Source organism: Biomphalaria glabrata, chromosome 10 (assembly GCF_947242115.1).
Source record: "Biomphalaria glabrata chromosome 10, xgBioGlab47.1, whole genome shotgun sequence".
NCBI classification, from domain to species: Eukaryota; Metazoa; Mollusca; class Gastropoda; family Planorbidae; genus Biomphalaria; species Biomphalaria glabrata.
Window position 1 is genome coordinate 10,040,431 of NC_074720.1, and position 19,781 is coordinate 10,060,211.

Below are 19,781 nucleotides of genomic sequence, written 5' to 3' on the forward strand. Positions count from 1 at the left end.
GCCGGATATTATTTCGTCATAGACCAGGTGTGGCCCACAAGCCGTGGTTTGGGCATCACTGACTCAGAGTTTAAGCATTATTTCTCTATCAATCACATTATACTTATATTGCGCTATTAAGGTTATCAAAGATTTGTTGTTTTCTAAGTGTGGTCGAGCGTTTGCCTTTTAAGAGAAACGCGTGTTCATAATAATGTCCAGGTCTGGGGGATGCACACGTCACATAGTGAAGTGTTTACATTTAATTTAGTGGCAGAGCGAGCTGAAATTTAATGAAGTTTCCCCTGACATTTTATTTGTAATCATTTCGATCCAGCGATTGACCTCGGCAGACGTAAAATGTATATCTGCCTGACCTATCAGTCCTCCAAGTGTCTCTATATTTTGAGTAGATGTTTTTTTTTTCTTTCTCTGTAAATTGTACTTTTTATTCACATTTTATTGCCTTGCCTTTATATGTATGCATGTAGAGGTGAAGGTGTTTTGTTTTTAGAACTGAGGCTTTATATAAAGCGAAGCTAGTTTAATAGCTTTGATTTTATTTGATAGATAGATAGATAGATAGATAGATAGATAGATAGATAGATAGATAGATAGATAGATAGATAGATAGATAGATAGATAGATAGATAGAGATAGATAGATAGATAGATAGATAGATAGGTAGATAGATAGACAGAAAGTCAGACAGACAGACAGACGTATAGATAGATAGTTAGATAGATAGATAGATAGATAGATAGATAGATAGATAGATAGATAGATAGATAGATAGATAGATAGATAGATAGATAGATAGATAGATAGATAGATAGATAGATAGATAGATAGATAGATAGATAGGTAGGTAGATAGATAGATAGATAGATAGACAGAAAGTCAGACAGACAGACAGACGTATAGATAGATAGTTAGATAGATAGATAGATAGAGAGAGAGAGAGAGGGAGAGATCTGTGGCATTTTACGTCTCGAGAGACGATCTTTTCCCTTTGCAACTTCTTGTGTGACTAAAGAGGCCAATCCTTGATACACAGCTGCGATCGCAGGTTGGGCATATATAATCACCAGGCGCCGTTGCATTTTTCACCATTCTTTCTGCTTCTGTTGTGTATGACATCTGCAATCTGTGACCCTTCCTTTATGCTCACTCTCCATGTGGATCTGCCACCTCTTCCCAGTTGCCAGTGTCGATTTTGAAGAGCTTCATGTCGCGTTTGCATACATCCGTATAACGTAAAAGTGGGCGAACAGCGGCTCTCCTGCCTTCTATTAGATCGCCATACAGGATGTCCTATGGAAGTCAACCTACTGGCATTCTACTAACGTGGCCAAGCCAGCCAAGGCGTCTGCAGCTGATAACAGAGCGGATGTCCTGGCACCCTGCTCTTTGTAGCACTTTCTCATTGGTTATCTTATCTTGCCACCTTATTTTAAAGATCCGCCTTAGGCATCGAAGGTGGAAGACATTCAGCTTTTTTTCCTGCCATGAGTAGGTTGACCATGTTTCACTTCCGTACAGCAAGGTGCTCCACACACAGGTCCGGTAGACTAGGGCTTTAGTACTGCTAGTCAGTAATATGTCAGAGAGAGATAATAAAATAGAAAAGGTTAGAAAAAAAAACTGTGACATAGGAAAAAAAAGGTAAATATAATCAATCAACTAAATCAGTAATGAAAGTAAAATAATTATGACTGGAAAGAAAAACAATCAGTAGTCTAATAGAGAAAAGAGAGTTGGAAAAGAGAAAAAATAAGTGAGACAGAGAGAGAGAAAGAGAAAAAAAAAGAGAAACATGAGAAAAAGGGAAACATAAGAGAAGGCAAGAGAGAGAGAGAGAGAGAGAGAGAGATAGAGAGAGAGAGAGAGAACGCAACAAACATGAAAGTTGATCTGTACAAATATCACGCCCTGTTAGTTGCCACTTGTTTGGGGCTTAAGAGGTACCCAAGCTTTCTACGGCCTCCAATCTTGTATACAGAACTATTCTCTGAGAGCTTCTTATGCATGAAAAAGGGGGTGCTGGGTTTTTTCCAGGCCGCCCATTTTATTGAGCACCGTTGACCCAGTGTGAACTTATTAACAGTGGCCTTTTTTTCCCCCCTATTTAATGCCATCTGTCAAAACTTAGACAAAAAAATAATTGACAAACGTCTAGTTATTGTAGCATATCTAGGTGTGTGTACATTCTTCAGCGGTAACGTCAAAATACGGGAGATAACTCGACCAAGAGGAGTTAATCACAAGAGGTTAGATACGCGGAGAAAGGGGGGGGGGGAGGGAGGCCGGATACATGTACATGTGTACAGAGAAGACATTTATTAAAGTTGATGGATGCACCTATCGGACGGCCAGACGATGGGTTGTATGGGGGAAAAAAAAAGAGTAGTGCCGCCATTAAAAATCCTAAACAGCGCTAAATCCTTTTAATGAGTTTATGTAATAGTATGTGTTCTATATTTTACATGAGAACGTGGGGGAAAGGGGGTAGTATACATTACGATTTGGAAATATAAAATTATGTTTGTAAATAAAATATTAAAAAATCCAGTTCGGATGACTTTTTATTTTTTATTTTTTTGTAATTGAATTTTTTTTAGTGATGACAGTCAATTTTAAATTATTATATTATATAAGCATTTTTTTTTATTCTGTGTATTTTGTGTGGTCTAGAGGCTAAGTACTTGGCTTGGATATCTATCAAGGCGACTCATGCAGAGCTGTGTTTACTGAGCGCCTAAAGGCAGAACGGAAAACCTTCTCCCAAATACCCCCCCCCCCCAAACTGGTCCACAAATGAGATTGGGCCATGAAAGTTGCGCTATATAAAAGCAATAAATTATATTATTATTCCTATCATACATATGGCAATCAGGCAATGGTAAAAGAAAAATTACAGCAACTTGGTACTACTATTGTTAATGAATTTATTATTTATTTCATACTATTAAATACGAGGCACTCTCTAACAGAAGAACTATATTCACTATAAATACGGCTTCGACCCACCCAAAACGACGAAACAAGAGAAGATAATCACTACAAAAAAATGTTTCCTACTTCGTGGCTTTCAATCTTTCATTGGTTTCTTAGTAGGATCTTAAAAATAACATGGAAAAAAGAGTGTGTAATACTGAGATCCTCGCGAGAACGGGCCTTCCCAGCACCTTTACAGTCCTCGAGCAACGCCGACTGCGCTGGCTCGGATATGTTCGCCGGAAGGAGGACTATCGCATCCCGAAAATCATTCTGTACAGGCAACTTGCGTCTGGCTCAAGTAAAACTGGTCGTCGCCACCTCCGTTACGTGGATGTGATAAAACGGGATTTAAAATAAGTCAACATTGATACTGACTATTGGGAAGACATAGCCTTAGACCGCTATGGACAGCGAGAAAACATGGGCCTCAGCTCTTGAAGAAAAGCGTGCCACACAGAAAATAACCAGCTCCTCTGCCACCAAAGCGAAAGCCACCTTGACCTGCAATATATGTGGCTCCACAGCCATATGATTATTTTAATCATAGATAATTTTTTCCTTGATATTATGCCATTAAAAAAAAAATAACCGGAAAGCCGGAAATTTTTTACACTTTGGGTTAATGCCTTCTTGACGGAGGACACGACCTCATAATGGAGGACATTTTCTCTTGGCGGACGTCTCTAATTCTAGTTACACCTTGATCATAGTCAACTCTCAATCACGCTCTAATTATAAATTTTTGTTTCATCCCCAGAATAATATACACAAGAAGGACTGAAGAAAACAAAAAATAAAATAACATTGACTCGAGGAAAAACACGATAAGAGAAAGAAAACGCTTCAAATATTTAAATTTGAAGGGCAGTAACTCTTAAGTCTCCCCCCCCCCCCTGCTGACATCGCCTTGAAACAAGAAGCAGGTGATCGTCTGAGCCCTGCTTACGTTTCACGCGCCAAAACCCAGGTAGTGGTTTTCTGGCGTTTTTTTTTTTTTTTTTTTAATGTCGGAAGAAAAAAAAACACAACAAAAACAACGTTCTACAAATGAATTAAACGTCTCATTATTTTGTGTGTTTTTTTTTTTACATTTAAATGTTTAGACTCTTGTGTAGAGCTCTTCTGGAATGGAGTTAGTTTGTACTCTATGTTCTACGACAGTGGGAATTTCGTATTTATCCGTTCTTCCACCGCACTTTGAATGCGGTTTGAATGTTTTGTTGTAACTTATACTTTCATATTTATTCAAGTCTAAGCTCGGTCTAACAAGATTGCCAGATTATAAAGACACTGGCCAACCAGCGAGCTTGCGTATGTGTTTGTGTGCGTGAAACGTTCATTTCGAAGGATTAATCGAAATAGGTTGGTGTAACAAAAAGGAGCAGACGGCTCGTGTGGTCAGCACAATGTCTGGAACATTGAGCAAGTCAAGACCACCTGACAGCAAAATTGTTGTTCTTGGAAACCCGGGAGTGGGCAAATCTGGTGAGTAGAAATACTTTGACTAACTCTACCTAGTGGAAACTTTGATTTCTTAATGAAGCGGAACTTTTGCCTCTTGAATCATGGAGCCCAGACCTTTAGCTGCAGCAATCACAATTTTAGTCTTTGTTTGTTACTGTTTATTGAACTCAGGTATTAGAAATTTCAGCCATTGGCTACCATAGTATGTTAAACTCAGGTATAAGAAATTTCAACCATTGGCTACCATAATATGTTAAACTCAGGTAAAGAAATTTCCGCCATTGGCTACCATAGTATGTTAAACTCAGGTATAAGAAATTTCCGCCATTGGCTACCATAATATGTAAACTCAGGTATAAGAAATTTTAGCCATTGGTTACCATAGTATGTTAAACTCAGATATAAGAAATCTCTTCATAGTATGTTAAACTCAGGTATAAGAAATCTCAGTCATTGGCTACCATAGTGTGTTGAACTTAGGTATAATATGCCTAAGCCATTATCTATGATAGTAGTGTGTTGAGCTTAGGTATAATAAGTCTAAGCCATTAGCTATCATTGTAGTGTATGGAGCTTAAGTACAATAAGTCTAAGCCATTAACTATTATAGTAGTGTATTGAGCTTAGGTATAATAAGTCTCAGCCATTGGCTATCATAGCGTGTTGAACTTAGGAATTTAAAACAAAAATCTCAGACATCGGCTGCTATATTAATTAGAAAATACAAATGAAACCTTAGCTCGTTGCTGTTACTTTGAGTAAAATTAAGTGCACATGCGGTGTTGCAAAAAAAAAATCTCTGGGGGAGGGGGGTGCTTTTCGTTGCTTGACCTTATACAATAGGATAGTTTTTACTACAAGTAAATCTCTATTACAGTTTCGTATGAATCGTAGCTGTTCTATAAACCTACAGAAGCATATAGAGAAAGGAAATTGGCAAGACTCGGAAGCCTTAAGAATGTATTAAGTAAACACCTGACTGTTCAGGGCTCTCTATTATGTATTTGATCTCATTCCAAAATAATACAATTTACTAAAATAACTCTATAATTTCTTTCTTGTCATTCTCTCCCTCTATCTCCCTCTCTATTCACCCTCTCTCTCTCTCCCTCTCACTTTCCCTCTCTCCCTCTCACTTTCCCTCTCTCTCTCTCTCTTCCTCCCTCTCCACTGTTCCTCTTATTATCTTGCAATTTCCTTATGGGTGAAAACTGGGTGGACACAGATTTCGAAAAAGGCTCTAACGATTCCCCTAGAAATTCGACGTTTAATGTATATCATTGAAAGAACAATTACTAGCTAATGTGCCATATTAAGAAAAATCTCATTGGGCCGTTACAAAAATCATTTTAAAATTAAATTAAGCTATTTTTAACATTCTAAACCGAGAGCCTTCATGAGCCATTAAAAAAAAAGGGGATGTAAAAAATGTATCTCTGCCTGGATCTCTCCCAGACAGAAGTTTTGTCCATAAAGGAAGATGGAGGCCAGCTTCCGTGGGCCTAGAGTTCCAAGCGTCTTAGACTCAACTCTTAGGTCAAGAAGAAGGAACGCCCTTTCAGCGGGAATTCCCCCAGTCGACTCCAATGTTTCTTAGTATTCAGTGAAGTGATGTGATGGGGAACTGAACTGAATTTCAAAAGTTCAACTAAAACTAAGTTTCAACTAAAATAAAATAGTTAAACTAAAAGTTTATCACCAATTTCAAAACTAAATAAAGTTAATTAAACTTTAAAAATTTCATAGCTCATTTTCTCATAAAAGAAATAGATCCAGAATTTCACATTTATAACTTAGCCAGAGAAATAAAAACGAAATTTCTTTGAATTTTAAGAAACATTTAAATATTATAGTGTAAAGGTAGATCTACGTACATACGCTTGACAACCATGCCAATGTGTTATTTTCTTGTCTGACCACTCAAGCCAGCCACTACTGGATAACGCGTAACGAAATAAACGCAGTTTGTCTTATATCGAACTACACACTACAGTACACTTCGCCCGCATGTGTACGCAGTGGCGTAGCAACCATGGCGCGAAGGGGTTCATTGCGCCCGGGCCCAGGACCACTAGGGGCCCAAACGGAGTTATGTAAGGAAATGTGTTGACTATAAGAGTTTGAAATGCATCACATTATTACATTATTTTAAATTAAATCATGTTCATTTTTCTTAAATTCCATTTCTGGTGTCCAAGCAAAATAACAAATCCATGTAAATCTATAACTGTAGTTTGTAATCTATTAAAGGAAGATAACTCTTAAATTGTCAGTACAGCGTTTCATTTAAATCTAACGTGTTATATTTTTTATTTAATAATAATAAAAATAACAATAACTAATTGTAAGTCTTCTCATTTTAAAAGTGTTCAACATGATGTATAATATTTGTTTTTGTTTTTGTCAAGTGTTATTTATTTCTTTAATATTACAGTAAATTTTGACTAGTTAAAATGCTTGAATAAATTGTATAAGTAAACAGTAAATTTAATACCTCTCTTGCTAGATAATCGGTTACACCGATAAGCATATGTCCTAACGGAAAGAAACAAACAAAGATGTCCATAAAATGACATAATATCTAATATTTAAAACATACGTGAATGTATACAAATCACCCACATATAGACAATATGTCTTCCAATTATTCGAAGTTACAAACATTTGTACATGGACACCGAACTTGTGACTACAATCGACCTTCTACTCATTAAGTTAAACAATAATTTCTTGACAAAGGTGCTTTAAAAAACCTAGTCTCCTAACTAGACGAAGCTGATATAAAACAACGTTGTGGGAAGACTTCAGGTGGCGACCAATGCACATAAAGAATATCTGAAGATTCAGCATGTGACTTTGAGTCCCGAAATGCTACATGGTTGACCAATGACATTGGCCCTTCAAATAATCTGCAGAATCTTAGCTTAGTTTAGAGATTATGTAAGTCTTGTAAAAATATATATACTGTGCATTGTTATTAGCGACGGTAAAAGTAGTGACATAGACAGAATACGGGTACATGATAGGAGAAGAACATCGCTAGGGCTTGTAGAAAGATGGACAGTGAACAGACTGCTCATTGAAACGACGGATAGAGAGACAAGACAATCACCACCATCTGTAAATAAACATCAGTTGAAGTCTTCACAAGTTTTATCAAGTATGTTCTAGTCTATTGTTGTGCCTCTTGGATGTGTTCGGACTCGCATTAGTATAATGTAAGACAGGTAAGACAACACACACAATCCAAGACAGGCCAAGACAAGACAGAACAAGACAGGCCAAGACAGGACAAGACAGGCCAAGACAAGACAGATCCAAAGCTTGAGGAAATTGTTCCTTTTTACCCTGTGAGGCACAGGTGTACACTGTGCACTGTGTGGCGTAGAAGTTTGTTTTCATTGAAATGTGCTCTCTCATTAGATACAGTGGAGCCCAGTTTGGGTTCAGTTACACTATAAGAGGGGGCCCAACTTCGCATTCCTGAACCCGGGCCCATGGGTACCTACGCCACTGTGTGTACGTCTATCTGACCAGGTTGTTCAAATCAGTCAGACACACGGTCTATTTACTTTTTTGGGGCAAGGAGGGTGTGGATTAATTTTTTTTTTCTAGAGTTGATTATCCTAATGCTATTATCTACCAAGGCCTAACTTTAAGTTAAGGCCTAGATCTCAATAAAAGGGATATAATAAACATTATTACCTATTATACGATTCGGCTTCATCAAAGGTTTAAGCTATAAAAAGGGTGAACATTTTATAAATTATCGTTTACCGCAAATGAATTGATTAAAATTTCTAAATATTGACCTAACACGCTAGTCAGATTCCCACTACGAGCAATCAGAATTTAAACAGTACAACGTGACTCAAAATAAAAAATTCTGAACTAATCTGAACAACCCCATCCATAGTATTGTATAGAAACTTTTGGCAAAAAAAATGTTTAAGAACATTTATAATGCTTCTACTTTCAGGTGCAGTTATCCGCTCCATAACTTTTAACCACCATCTTACTTTACCAATCTCTCTTTAAAATGCAGACGGTGACTAAATAGATCTAGTTGTAAAAGTAATAATTGTTCAAATTTTCATCTTGATCGGAGATTGGGTGTCGGAGAAATAACGTGTACAAACTTTTGGCCAGACAGACAGGCAGAGTGAGTTGATATAAACTTTGTAAAAAATAAAAAAAAATGTACAATAAAGTTTTGATAATTGATGCAATCAACCATCTTTCACACTTCATCAGTGATACTTGTAACAAACGAAACGGAATTTAGGGCGTGTAGATTTGTTTTACCTTAACATACTATCAGTCAATAAATGTACATCTTATGAAAACTTTTAAATACAATCTGATATAAAAACTGATATTAATGAATTTTCAAAACGTTCACTTTAAACAATATGATAAACAAAGGTGTTTCCATGGGTAGGCTCCTGCGGGCCAGTCCTACTCACACGCTACATAGGAGTGTAGCGACACTGAAGTTGCTAATCCATAAATACCTTTTAATTATTGATTATAAATCTTCATATGGATGCGATGCAATTAGTATACTTTTTTCTTTTCAAACAAAATTACATTTTTTCAACGAGCCATATGTAGCATTACAGATTTTAAAGGAGACTTTGCACCAGTTTAGAGTATCAAACATTTATTGGTAAAAGCCCTTGAGTTTTTGATAGTATTCTGGCTACCACATGAAAATACGGTAATCTGCACTATATTTACACTTTGATTATTAAAATGCGGTTTAAGTGCTTTAAGCTTTGGCAACAAACTGCGGCAGTGTTTCCCAAACCGTGTTCCGTAGAACCCTAGTGTCCCACCAGGCCTGCATAAGTGTCCCACGAAGCTACTGGAATAACCAAATAGTAGACCACCAGGTAAAGTCATCTCTCAAAACGAATTAACAAAGTGTTCCGTGTTTGTGCTTCCCTCTAGTCAAAAGTAAACCATTATTATTTCCCTCTAATTTAAAGTAAACCATAATTACTTCCTCCAATCAAAAGTAAGCCATCGTTAGTCCCTTCAAGACAAAAAAAAGGTGCACCATCATTAGTTCTCTCAAGTCAAATGTTAACCATCATTAGTTCTCCCGAGTCAAATGGTAACCAGCATTAGTTCTCTCAAGTCAAATGATAACCATCATTAGTTCCCCCAAGTCAAATGGTAACCATCATTAGTTCTCTCAAGTCAAATGGTAATCATCATTAGTTCTCTCAGGACCAAATGTTAACCATCATTAGTTCTCTAAAATCACTCAGGTTTACCGTCATCAGTTCTCTCTAGACAAAATGTTAACCATCATTAGTTCTCTCAAGCCAAATGGTAACCATCATTAGTTCTCTTAAGGTCAAAAGTAAACCATCATAAGTTCTCTCAAGTCAAAATGGTAACCATCATTAGTTCTCACATGTCAAATGTTTACCATCATTAGTTCTCTCAAGTCAAATGGTAACCATCGTTAGTTCTCTCAAACCCAAAAGCTAACCATCATAGTTCTCTCAAGCCCAAAAACGGTAACCATTATTAGTTCTATCAAGACTAAATGGTAAACCATCATTAGTTCTCTCAATTCGAAAACCGTTAACCATCATTAGTTCTCTCAAGTCTAAATGTCAACCATCATTAGTTCTCTCAAGTCAAAAAAATGTTAACCATCTTTAGTTCTCTCAAGTCGAATGTTAACCACCATTACTTCTCTCAAACCAAAAATGGTAATCATCATTAGTTCTCTCAAGTCAAATGTTAACCATCATTAGCTCTCACAAGTCAAATGCTAACCGTTATAAGTTCTCTCGAGTCAAATGTTAACCATCATTAGTTCTCTCAAGTCAAATGGTAACCATCATTAGTTCTCTCAAGCCAAAATGGTAACCATCATTAGTTCTCTCAAGTTAAAATGGTAACCATCATTGGTTCTCTCAGGTCAAATGTTAACCATCATTAGTTCTCTCAAGTCCCAAGTAGGGGGATGGGCTTCTGTGCGAACGTGTCCGTCGTATCTTTTCGAAAACAATTAATTCTTTTTTTTTAAAGTTCCTTGAGTTTGAATTAAAACTCGAGCCACCAGAATGGTAGGCCGACATGTTAGCCACTTAGCTTCTTATAAAAGCAGAAGGTTTGGTTTAAAACTTTAGCGAACGATCTTATTCTGTACACAAGGTATATCTCCCCCCCCCCCTCTTTTCCTTGCCTACTGTCCCCAATAAAACACACTTAATTAATTACGACAAATTGATGAACTATTTTTTTTTATTGATTCGTGTATTGTCATCGACATTGAAAATGTGTTGCAAAGTTTCAACTTGATCCGAGAATGGAAAGTGAGAAGAATAACGTGTACGACACAGCACCCCCTGCAGACAGAGTGTGTAGTTGTAAATACAATTTTAAAACCATTCGGCAAATTGTGCTGGCCAGGTTATATTCTCGTGAAAATGTGGTCTTCTAAGTATATTGAACCGGTTCTGGCCTTTTAAATGTTGACATAACTTGAAAATACTGTTTTCAAGTTTCATCCTTAGGTAATAGCCAGTCTCACGTTTCCTAACCACAGATCAAACGATATTTTATTTCCTAGTCGCTTATTTCTGTATCTCAATGGGCTTCTTGCCAAGACGGGACGGAACTATCAGGAACCAAGTGATTGTAGATGTGGCAGTAAATTATGTTCGCTAATTAAGTCAATTACCCCTAAGTGCATACATCCTTGAAGGGGAGGATAACCGAAATAATCTTTTTTAAGCTTTAATTTCGTGTCATTGATGAATGACGTCCCTTGCTATCTCTTAACGACCAGTTCCAAATTAAAAAAAAAAAAAAAATTTTTTACATGTCAAAGCTATATCCAGGTTGAGCAATCCGTATTACATCTTGTTCAAAAGCATATCAAAATTGCTATTAACTATAGGAATGTGCAGCCAATTAGTAATCGACTCCCCTCACCTACTATAGGACCACTATAGGTATAAACATTCATATCAGATACGTTTCTGTCCTTATTCCCAATCACAAAACAATGTTTTTTAGCCTCAACGTGACGCTCTGTTAAGACGTTAGAGCGGAAGATTAGGCCAGCGGAGAATCAAAAACAGAAACCCCGTTTGGGATGGAAGAAATCCCACACAAACATGTCACTATCCGGACACAGTTTCTCTAAGAGCCGCTTTTGTGGCGGACAACCTGCACGATTGATGTTGTACAGAGAAGGAATATGGAAAGCTTCCCCAGTGTGCTCGGTCCTCGGCCTAGCGTCCAATTTGAGCGTCCTGGGATACGAGCCATCGGTAATAACGATGTGAAAAATGCACATCTGCTTAGATCTTTCCCCGACATAATAGTTTGTTCAGACAGGCAGAGGATGGCGAGCTTCCGAGTTCCAAGAGTCGTCGACTCTTATCTTACGACAACTACAAAGGATCGTTCAGCCAGGCGGTAGCAGACACTTAGTGTTGGATAGAAGGACGAAATGAAACATAAAGAAATCATTTAAATAAATCATCAAAACAACAAGAAAAAAACTCGCCTCAATTTTTAGCGGCACCCGTAAGGGGAAAAAGCCGCTATTAGGTTTGTGCAAAATGTCCGTCTGTCCGTCTGTCCGTCTGTCTGTCTGTCCGTCTGTCCGTCTGTCCGTCTGTCACACTCAGATCTCGAAAACTAGAAGAGATATGAAAAATATTATTTCATCATTAAATCCGGCTTGAAAAGTTTAGGTGCAACGGCTACTTTTGGTTTTCTAAAAGCAAACCGTTTAATTTATAAAATTAATTATGCAAGCGATTTTTTCATAAAAATACACCAATTCTAAAACAATTACGTAAATGTAAGGGAGGCAATGTTACAATATGCTAACAAAGATGGACAATTTTTGTGTATTTTCAGTATCACTAAGTCAAATATATTTTTAAAATGTACAGGAAATGTTTACAACAAATACAAATAATAGTTAAAGACGTTTTTTCTGGTCAACTAGCTGCTAAAATTAAAAGAAAACATTTCTGTTTGTTTATAAAGGCTAATAATGCACTTTGTATGTAAATATCACGCACATTTTTTTAAATGGACTTTTTATGCAGCGATTTTCGTGCAGTAGCGTAACGTCGCAACATGATCAGGTGCTAAACCAATTCCTTAAACTTTTTTTAAAAATCAGATTTTATTTATTTTTTGTTTAGTGCCCCCATCCGAATAAAAGAAGCTTATTTTTGTGCGTTTTGTCTGTTGGTCGGTCTGTCCGTCACGATTAGATTTAAAAAACTAGAACTCTAAAAGCTATTGAAAATCTGATTTACCCTTTAATGTTCCTCCCATAACATCTCAATAGTTTTAAGTATCTAAAATTGATTGTTCCGGATTTTTTTGTGCAAAACTAATCAACGCCAACAAATGTTTGTTTGCTCTTCTAACTTATATTACATTCAATTTCCATGCTTAAACGTTGCTAAAACACATTATCAATAATATGTTGTTCCGTTTTTTATGTAAATAGCATATTAATGCTAAATCATAATCTCTATACTGACTTATATTTCATTAAGTGTAAAAATGTTCCGGATATTGTTTTATAAAACATGAATTATGCTTAATGATTGTTTGAAATCGCATAAGGCTTTTAAAAAAAGTAATTTACTAGAATTGATTACTGAAAATTACTTTTTAGACATTTAATTTTCTTGTAAAACATAACATAGAAGTTTTGTAATCGATAAAGAAAGTTCCGGATTTTGTTTCTTACAAATCGTCGCCAGAAATTTCCGAATTTATTTAAAAATCTACTAACGCCAAATAATTGTTTGAACTCCCTCTTCTAATTAATAAACAAATAATCTTCTCATTTACGAAATAATGTTTTTACGGATTTTTATGAAAAATATTTTAACTCACTACTCTCTTACAGTACATTTAACTTTCTACCTAAAACATTAAAAAATCTAATTATCGTTAATATTATGTTCCGATTTTTAAGGAAAACAGAATCCAAACACCAAAGTAAGGTATGAAAATCTCTCCACGTGGCTGTAGTACATCTAATTTTTATACGAGACCATCCAAAAAATTTAATTAACGGTATTACATTTATCTGAAATTCTCTTTTTCTTTTACTATTTATACAAACATCCGGAACAATCTATTATATAAACTTTTCAATTGTGTTCATACCTAAAAATTATTGCGATGTTTTGAAACGTAAAATAAAGGTTAATCAATTTTTAATAACTTTTAGTTGTTTTTTTTATATCAAGATAACGGACAGACCGACTGACAGACAAAACGCAAAAACAATGTGGCTTTGATCCTTTTTAAATAATATCTATTAGAACTCAGTGCACCAATGTCTATGAACCCTCGTTAAATATCTCGTGTAAATAAAGACATTTTTTTTATGGTACCGGTACTAGCCTATTGTGAGGTAATGGAATTTTTTTTCTTTGACGTCATATGAATGGACTCTTTAAATGTAATGTTAAAAGAACGCACTCGGTGCACCAATGTCTATTAACCCTCGAAAAAATTGCTTGTATTAATGAAAACATATTTTAGTCTAACTAAGCCGTGTGACGTAGTGTTTTTTTTTTCCTTTGACGTCACATGGAATGAATTCTTTAAATGAAATGCTAAAAGAACGCACTCGGTGCACCAATGTCTATGAACACTCGAGAAATGGCTCGTGTTGATAAAGGTGATTTTTAGTCTAGCTAGGCCTTGTGACGTAGTGTTTTTTTTTCCTTTGACGTCATATGGAATGAATTCTGTAAATGAAATGCTAAAAGAACGCACTCGGTGCACCAATGTCTATGAACACTCGATAAAAGGCTCGTAATGATGAAGGCGATTTTTATTCTAGCTAGGCCGTGTGACGTAGTGTTTTTTTTCCTTTGACGTCATATGGAATGAATTCTTTAAATGAAATGCTTAAAGAACGCACTCGGTGCACCAAAGTCTATGAACACTCGATAAATGGCTCTTATAGATGAAGGCGATTTTTAGTCTAGCTAGGCCGTGTGACGTAGTGTTTTTTTTCCCTCTGACGTTATATGGAATTAATTCTTCAAATGAAATGAAAAAAGAACTCGGTATAGTAATGTTTATTAAGCCTCGTTATGTGACTCGCGTTTAAAAAAGGAATGATATCTTGATTTAGATCTAATCTAGATTTTTTAAACTAGATCTAGATTTTTATTACAGTATATCTAGATCTGGATTTATATTCTAATTAAAATTATTTTAGAGTCTAGATCTAGAATTTCTAGATCTAGTTTAGACTAAAATAGACTAGATTAAGATGTAGAATTTCAATTTCTAAACTTAAAGTGTAAAAAAAAGTGTAGATTTTCATTTCCAAACGTTTTGATCAATATTGTAATGTTTTAATATACTAAAACTAATCTACTATTTTTTTTTTATTAAATTTAAATTTAAATTTACGCAAATGAATCTTTGAAACATTATTACTTTTGACCATCGGATGGCTGCCTGGTCGTGCGGTTTGCGCGCTGGACTGTCGTTCAGATTTATGGATGGCCCAGGGTTCAAACCCTGCCCGCTCCCATCCCCCGTCGTCCTGCGGGAGGTTTGGACTAGGAAGTAATTATCTTCAACTCTGAAGGAACATCCGAAACGTGTAAAACATTTTACATCAAAATTAAATCACCTCTTGAATATTATTTGCGAATATGCAGATCCGACAGGGATCCGACTTCGACGGGGGCCGCCTCTGAGTTTGTGTAACACAAACTCTCTTTGTAATCTTGTTATTCACGGCACTATTGTTCTATTACTGTCTTACTGAAGCGCCTCTTTATTAGTTTTAAATTCATTTACTTACTGAAAAGTGATAACAAAGGTACAGAATAACTATTAAGAAACTTTTTAGCTTGTTTTGTTGTGTGTAATTTGTCTGTCCGTCTGTCAAGTTTATATCTAAAGAAATACTAAAAAAGTTTTTTAAAATCGTATTTTCTATATTATGTGGCAATCCAATTTTAAAGGCAATTTTTTTAGTTAGTGTGTGTTCAATCTTTTCATTGTTTGAGCTTGAGGATACAAATTATTTTAATACTTGAAGAGGAACAAAGATTCCTTGGCGTACTTTGGAATTCAAGTCATTCAAGTGACATTTTGAAAATACAAAGACATACCAACCAGTACCATTTCAACAACCGCCCCCATCTCTACCTGAGTCATGTATTGAAAACAGCTCATTTACTGCTATGCCATTCATTGTGCACATTCATTAACAGTAGTCGCTAGTCGCTCCACCATCTCTGCGAGTTGCAACTAGATCAGCGAGTGAATAATGTAATTTAAACACTTAAGACAATACGAAATACATCGCATCTTGTAAATTACATAAGTTACCTAAGTTACTTCAAAAATAGAAGATAATTGCGTCGTAGACTTAGGAGTATCAACCAGATCGTGCATGGCTGCCTGGTCGTGCGGTTTGCGCGCTGGACTGTCGTTTGGATTTATCGATGGTCCCGGATTCAAACCCTGCCCTCTCCCATCCCCCGTCGTCCTGCGGGAGGTTTGGACTAGGAAGTAAACTATCTTCAACTCTGAAGGAACATCCAAAACATGTAAGCCCATAAATACCAATTCGAGACTTACACTTAAAAGTAAAGTAGCAATTATACATAAAACACTGAAACATAATCTTCAAATACAAAAACAAAATTTAATATAACTAGTCGACCGGCGGCGTAGCATACACTACTATTTTGCAGGGCCGGCCATAGACCAGAGAAACCTATCCGACCGCAGTGGGCCCCACACTTTCATAGGACCCGCGCTAATTCTACGTGTAAATTATTAAATTAAACCATTTTATAACTTATAACAGATTTCTCGCGGTCGCCTGATTTACCAGGAGCTCCTGGAAATCTCCTGAAATTGCAAAATATACGAAAACGTCCTGGAAATATCCTGAAATTATTCAAATCTTTAGAAAACGAATGTCCTGAAATATATAGACAAAAGATGTCATTTTGGGGTGTCATTTAATAAGGAAAATGTCAATCCTACGCGCGATAAAAAAAAAAAAGGCATTATCCCGTAATCTTGGAATTTGGTGAAAGAAGCTTCTCGCGCATGAAACTAATGAATAATTTCTTAAGTTCAACAATTCTCGAAGATAGATTGAAAAAATTGTTAATTCTTCCTATTGAGCGTGATTAATGTAGGAAATAAAATTTTTATGATATATTGTATGACTTCGCTACACGCATGGCTCGTAAAGTTCGTGGGATAACTCTATCCGCAGAAATAAAAGAGTGATCTTTCCTATACTTCTTCTTCTCGTTCAAACTCCTGAGCGAAGAAGAGAATTATATATATAGATACTCAGAAAGACACAAAGATAAAGGCACATTCGTCGTTCCATGTGCTAGGACCAATTTGTACAAATGCTCTTTCTTCCCTAGCGCTATTAGAGCATGGGAATGTGTTGCCTGAGCTAGCCAGGAAAACCAATGACATGGTTAATATGCATGACTAAATGCATGACGCGTAGGACGTAATCATCTTCTTTTTATTTGAAGTGACGTCTGTATGATATAAGATAAGAGTGAACGTTGAAGGGAGACGTTTAAAACCGATTCGTTTTGATAACCAGCAAAGATTGTCAAGCAGCTGAATATCTGCATACACGCTCTCTTATACATTATTAAATTGGCGGTGGTAAAAAGCCTTAGTAGCTACAACTGGAGTGGATAAACTAAATTACCAATTCCATAACTTTGCAAATTTGTTCAGTAAATGTTTGCACACTTAGTGCTGACAGATGAGTAATACAATGGTTGCTAGGTATCTCGTGATTAATGTTTTTTTCTTTCGAAATAGCGACAGTGCAAGTTTTTGCACCTGTTATACTTCACGTTCCGTCTATTGAAATGGAGACAATTTTTTACAAAGCGTATATTCACAGTATATGAACTTACTCTGTCTTTCTGATAAAAAGTTTGTACACGTTATTTCTCCAACACCCAATCTCGGATCAAGTTGAAATTGTGCACAATTATTTCTTTTACCTGGCAACACAGGACTCCATTTAACAAATTAACCAATTAATTAATTAACTATTGGTAATTAATTATTTTTGTTTGAGACCTCGAACAAGGGAAATAAATGATACTTAACTAAAATGATTGAATGTAGTGGACAGAATTCGCACAAAAAGAAAAACTTGCATTGCGTCATGTAAATTATATGATTGTTTTCGACAATGGAAACTAGTGACCAACACATGAGTTAGTAAACGGCGATTTTTGTTTCTGTTTCTGAGTCGTATATTTACGTCTAGCTAAACTTGTCATGAAAGGTAAATGTGTAACCATACTAGATGTGCTGTAAACCTTCTTTAGTCAGACAACAGGCTCCTCTCGTGCTGCACTTTTGAATGGGACTGTAGAGCCCTATTCCGGAGAGCCCTATTCTGTAGAGCCCTATTCTGTAGAGCCCTATTCCGGAGAGCCCTATTCTGTAGAGCCCTATTCTGGACAGCCCTATTCTGGAGAGCCCTATTCTGGAGAGCCCTATTCTGTAGAGCTCTATTCTGTAGAAACGTATTCTGTAGAGCTCTATTCTGGAGAGCCCTATTCCGGAGAGCCCTATTCTGGACAGCCCTATTCTGGACAGCCCTATTCTGGACAGCCCTATTCTGGACAGCCCTATTCTGGAGAGCCCTATTCTGGAGAGCCCTATTCTGTAGAGCTCTATTCTGTAGAAACGTATTCTGTAGAGCTCTATTCTGGAGAGCCCTATTCTGGAGAGCCCTATTCTGTAGAGCTCTATTCTGTAGAAACGTATTCTGTAGAGCTCTATTCTGGAGAGCCCTATTCTGGAGAGCCCTATTCTGGAGAGGGAATCCCGTCCACATACAAAGCAGGTGAAGGCGGCATTCGCTTTGGTGGTAGAGGAAACAACCACTTTTCGTTTATCTCGCTTTTCTTCTACTAGCTGCAGAAAAAAAAGACGTCGTATCTACGGTCTAAAAACCACACACACACACACACAAAACAACAAGACAACTGTTTAGGTAAAAGTTTACTTCTTGAGTACCCCCCCCCAAACCACCACACATACACACACACTCGTTTTCTAAATAAGCTTCCCGCATTTTTATACTAACTAGCAGACAGTCTCATTAAAGGCCACACAGGAAGCACTATTTCAGGTAAATGTAGATAAGTTTTTACGACTTGTATTTGGGTTTCTTGTTGGGCTGACAAATTTTTGTGAAAGGTCCTCGCTGGCAGCTGCAGAAATGGATGAAAAAGTCAATCTTCTTAGTATTAGAAGTTATGGGGGCTAGTAACATTCGTATAATGCCAACCTTATGAAATTATAGTTTTCAATACTGGACCTCATTCACCAATCGTAAACAAACAGCATTGAGTCACGTGCTTCTGTATCTCTTCTATACAAAAGTACCATCTAATTTTAATCAACAATGGTTATCACGTGACTTTTTTCCCGATGTTTTGTCAATATTATCACGTGACCATTAGTTTTTGTGAGTGAGGTCCATTACGTTTTAAGTTTTTATATTAAGAAAGTATTTAAATAGCAGATGAACATTGTCAACACTTCAAAGTGCACACACACACAATCTTACAGGACATTTATTAGTTTTATATTTAAACAATTTACTGTTATCAATTTTTTATTATTCATTTTTTTTTAAATGACACTTATTCTTTTCCTACAAAGAATGACCTTTCTTTCTTTTTTTTTTTCAAGTAGGCCTATAGGTCTAGCACTGACCTTAAATGCAAACATTATCAGTAATGCATATCCTATTATTTAAAAAAAAAAAAACAAGAAAAAGACAACATTTAGAACTAAGTCAAGTCAAGAAATGTGTGCATAAGTTATAAGCATAAGTTATCATTTTCTTTGCTGACGTAAGATATCAAAGTGATCACATAATGCAGTAGTTAAATTTAGATATTTTGCCATTAAAGTAGGATATCTGGGCCATCTAACGATCACTTGGTTTAAGATTATCATGAACGTGCAGTGGCGTAGCATCCATGGCGCGAAGGGGTTCAATGAACCCGAGCCCACAAGCCATAGGGGCCCACAGCTGTAGGCTAGCAACCATGGCGCGAAGGAGCTCATTACGCTTGGGCCCATGCCTCAAGGTCAGTTGGAGCCCACATTAGAACTTAGGAAGAACATTTGTTTGTTCATTTGAAACACTTTTAAGTAGTTTAACTCTGTTAAGAAGTTGTACAGACATTGACTTTTTAGACACTATTACTTATATGCAGTCCTAACTGAATCAAACGTTATGACATAATTACTTTTTTAAAGAAAAG

At 36.4% G+C, this 19,781-nt stretch overlaps 1 protein-coding gene across 1 annotated transcript in view; it reads left to right on the forward strand.

The window, feature by feature from the left end:
* The first annotated feature begins 3,749 nt into the window (after positions 1–3,749).
* Positions 3,750–19,781, forward strand: part of LOC106054399 (ras-related and estrogen-regulated growth inhibitor-like) — a 42,540-nt gene continuing 26,508 nt past the window's right edge. The window contains exon 1 of the mRNA XM_056045214.1: positions 3,750–4,464. Within this exon, the coding sequence (XP_055901189.1) occupies positions 4,386–4,464 (79 nt within the window). The 5' untranslated portion in view covers positions 3,750–4,385. The remainder of the gene's footprint in view (positions 4,465–19,781) is intronic.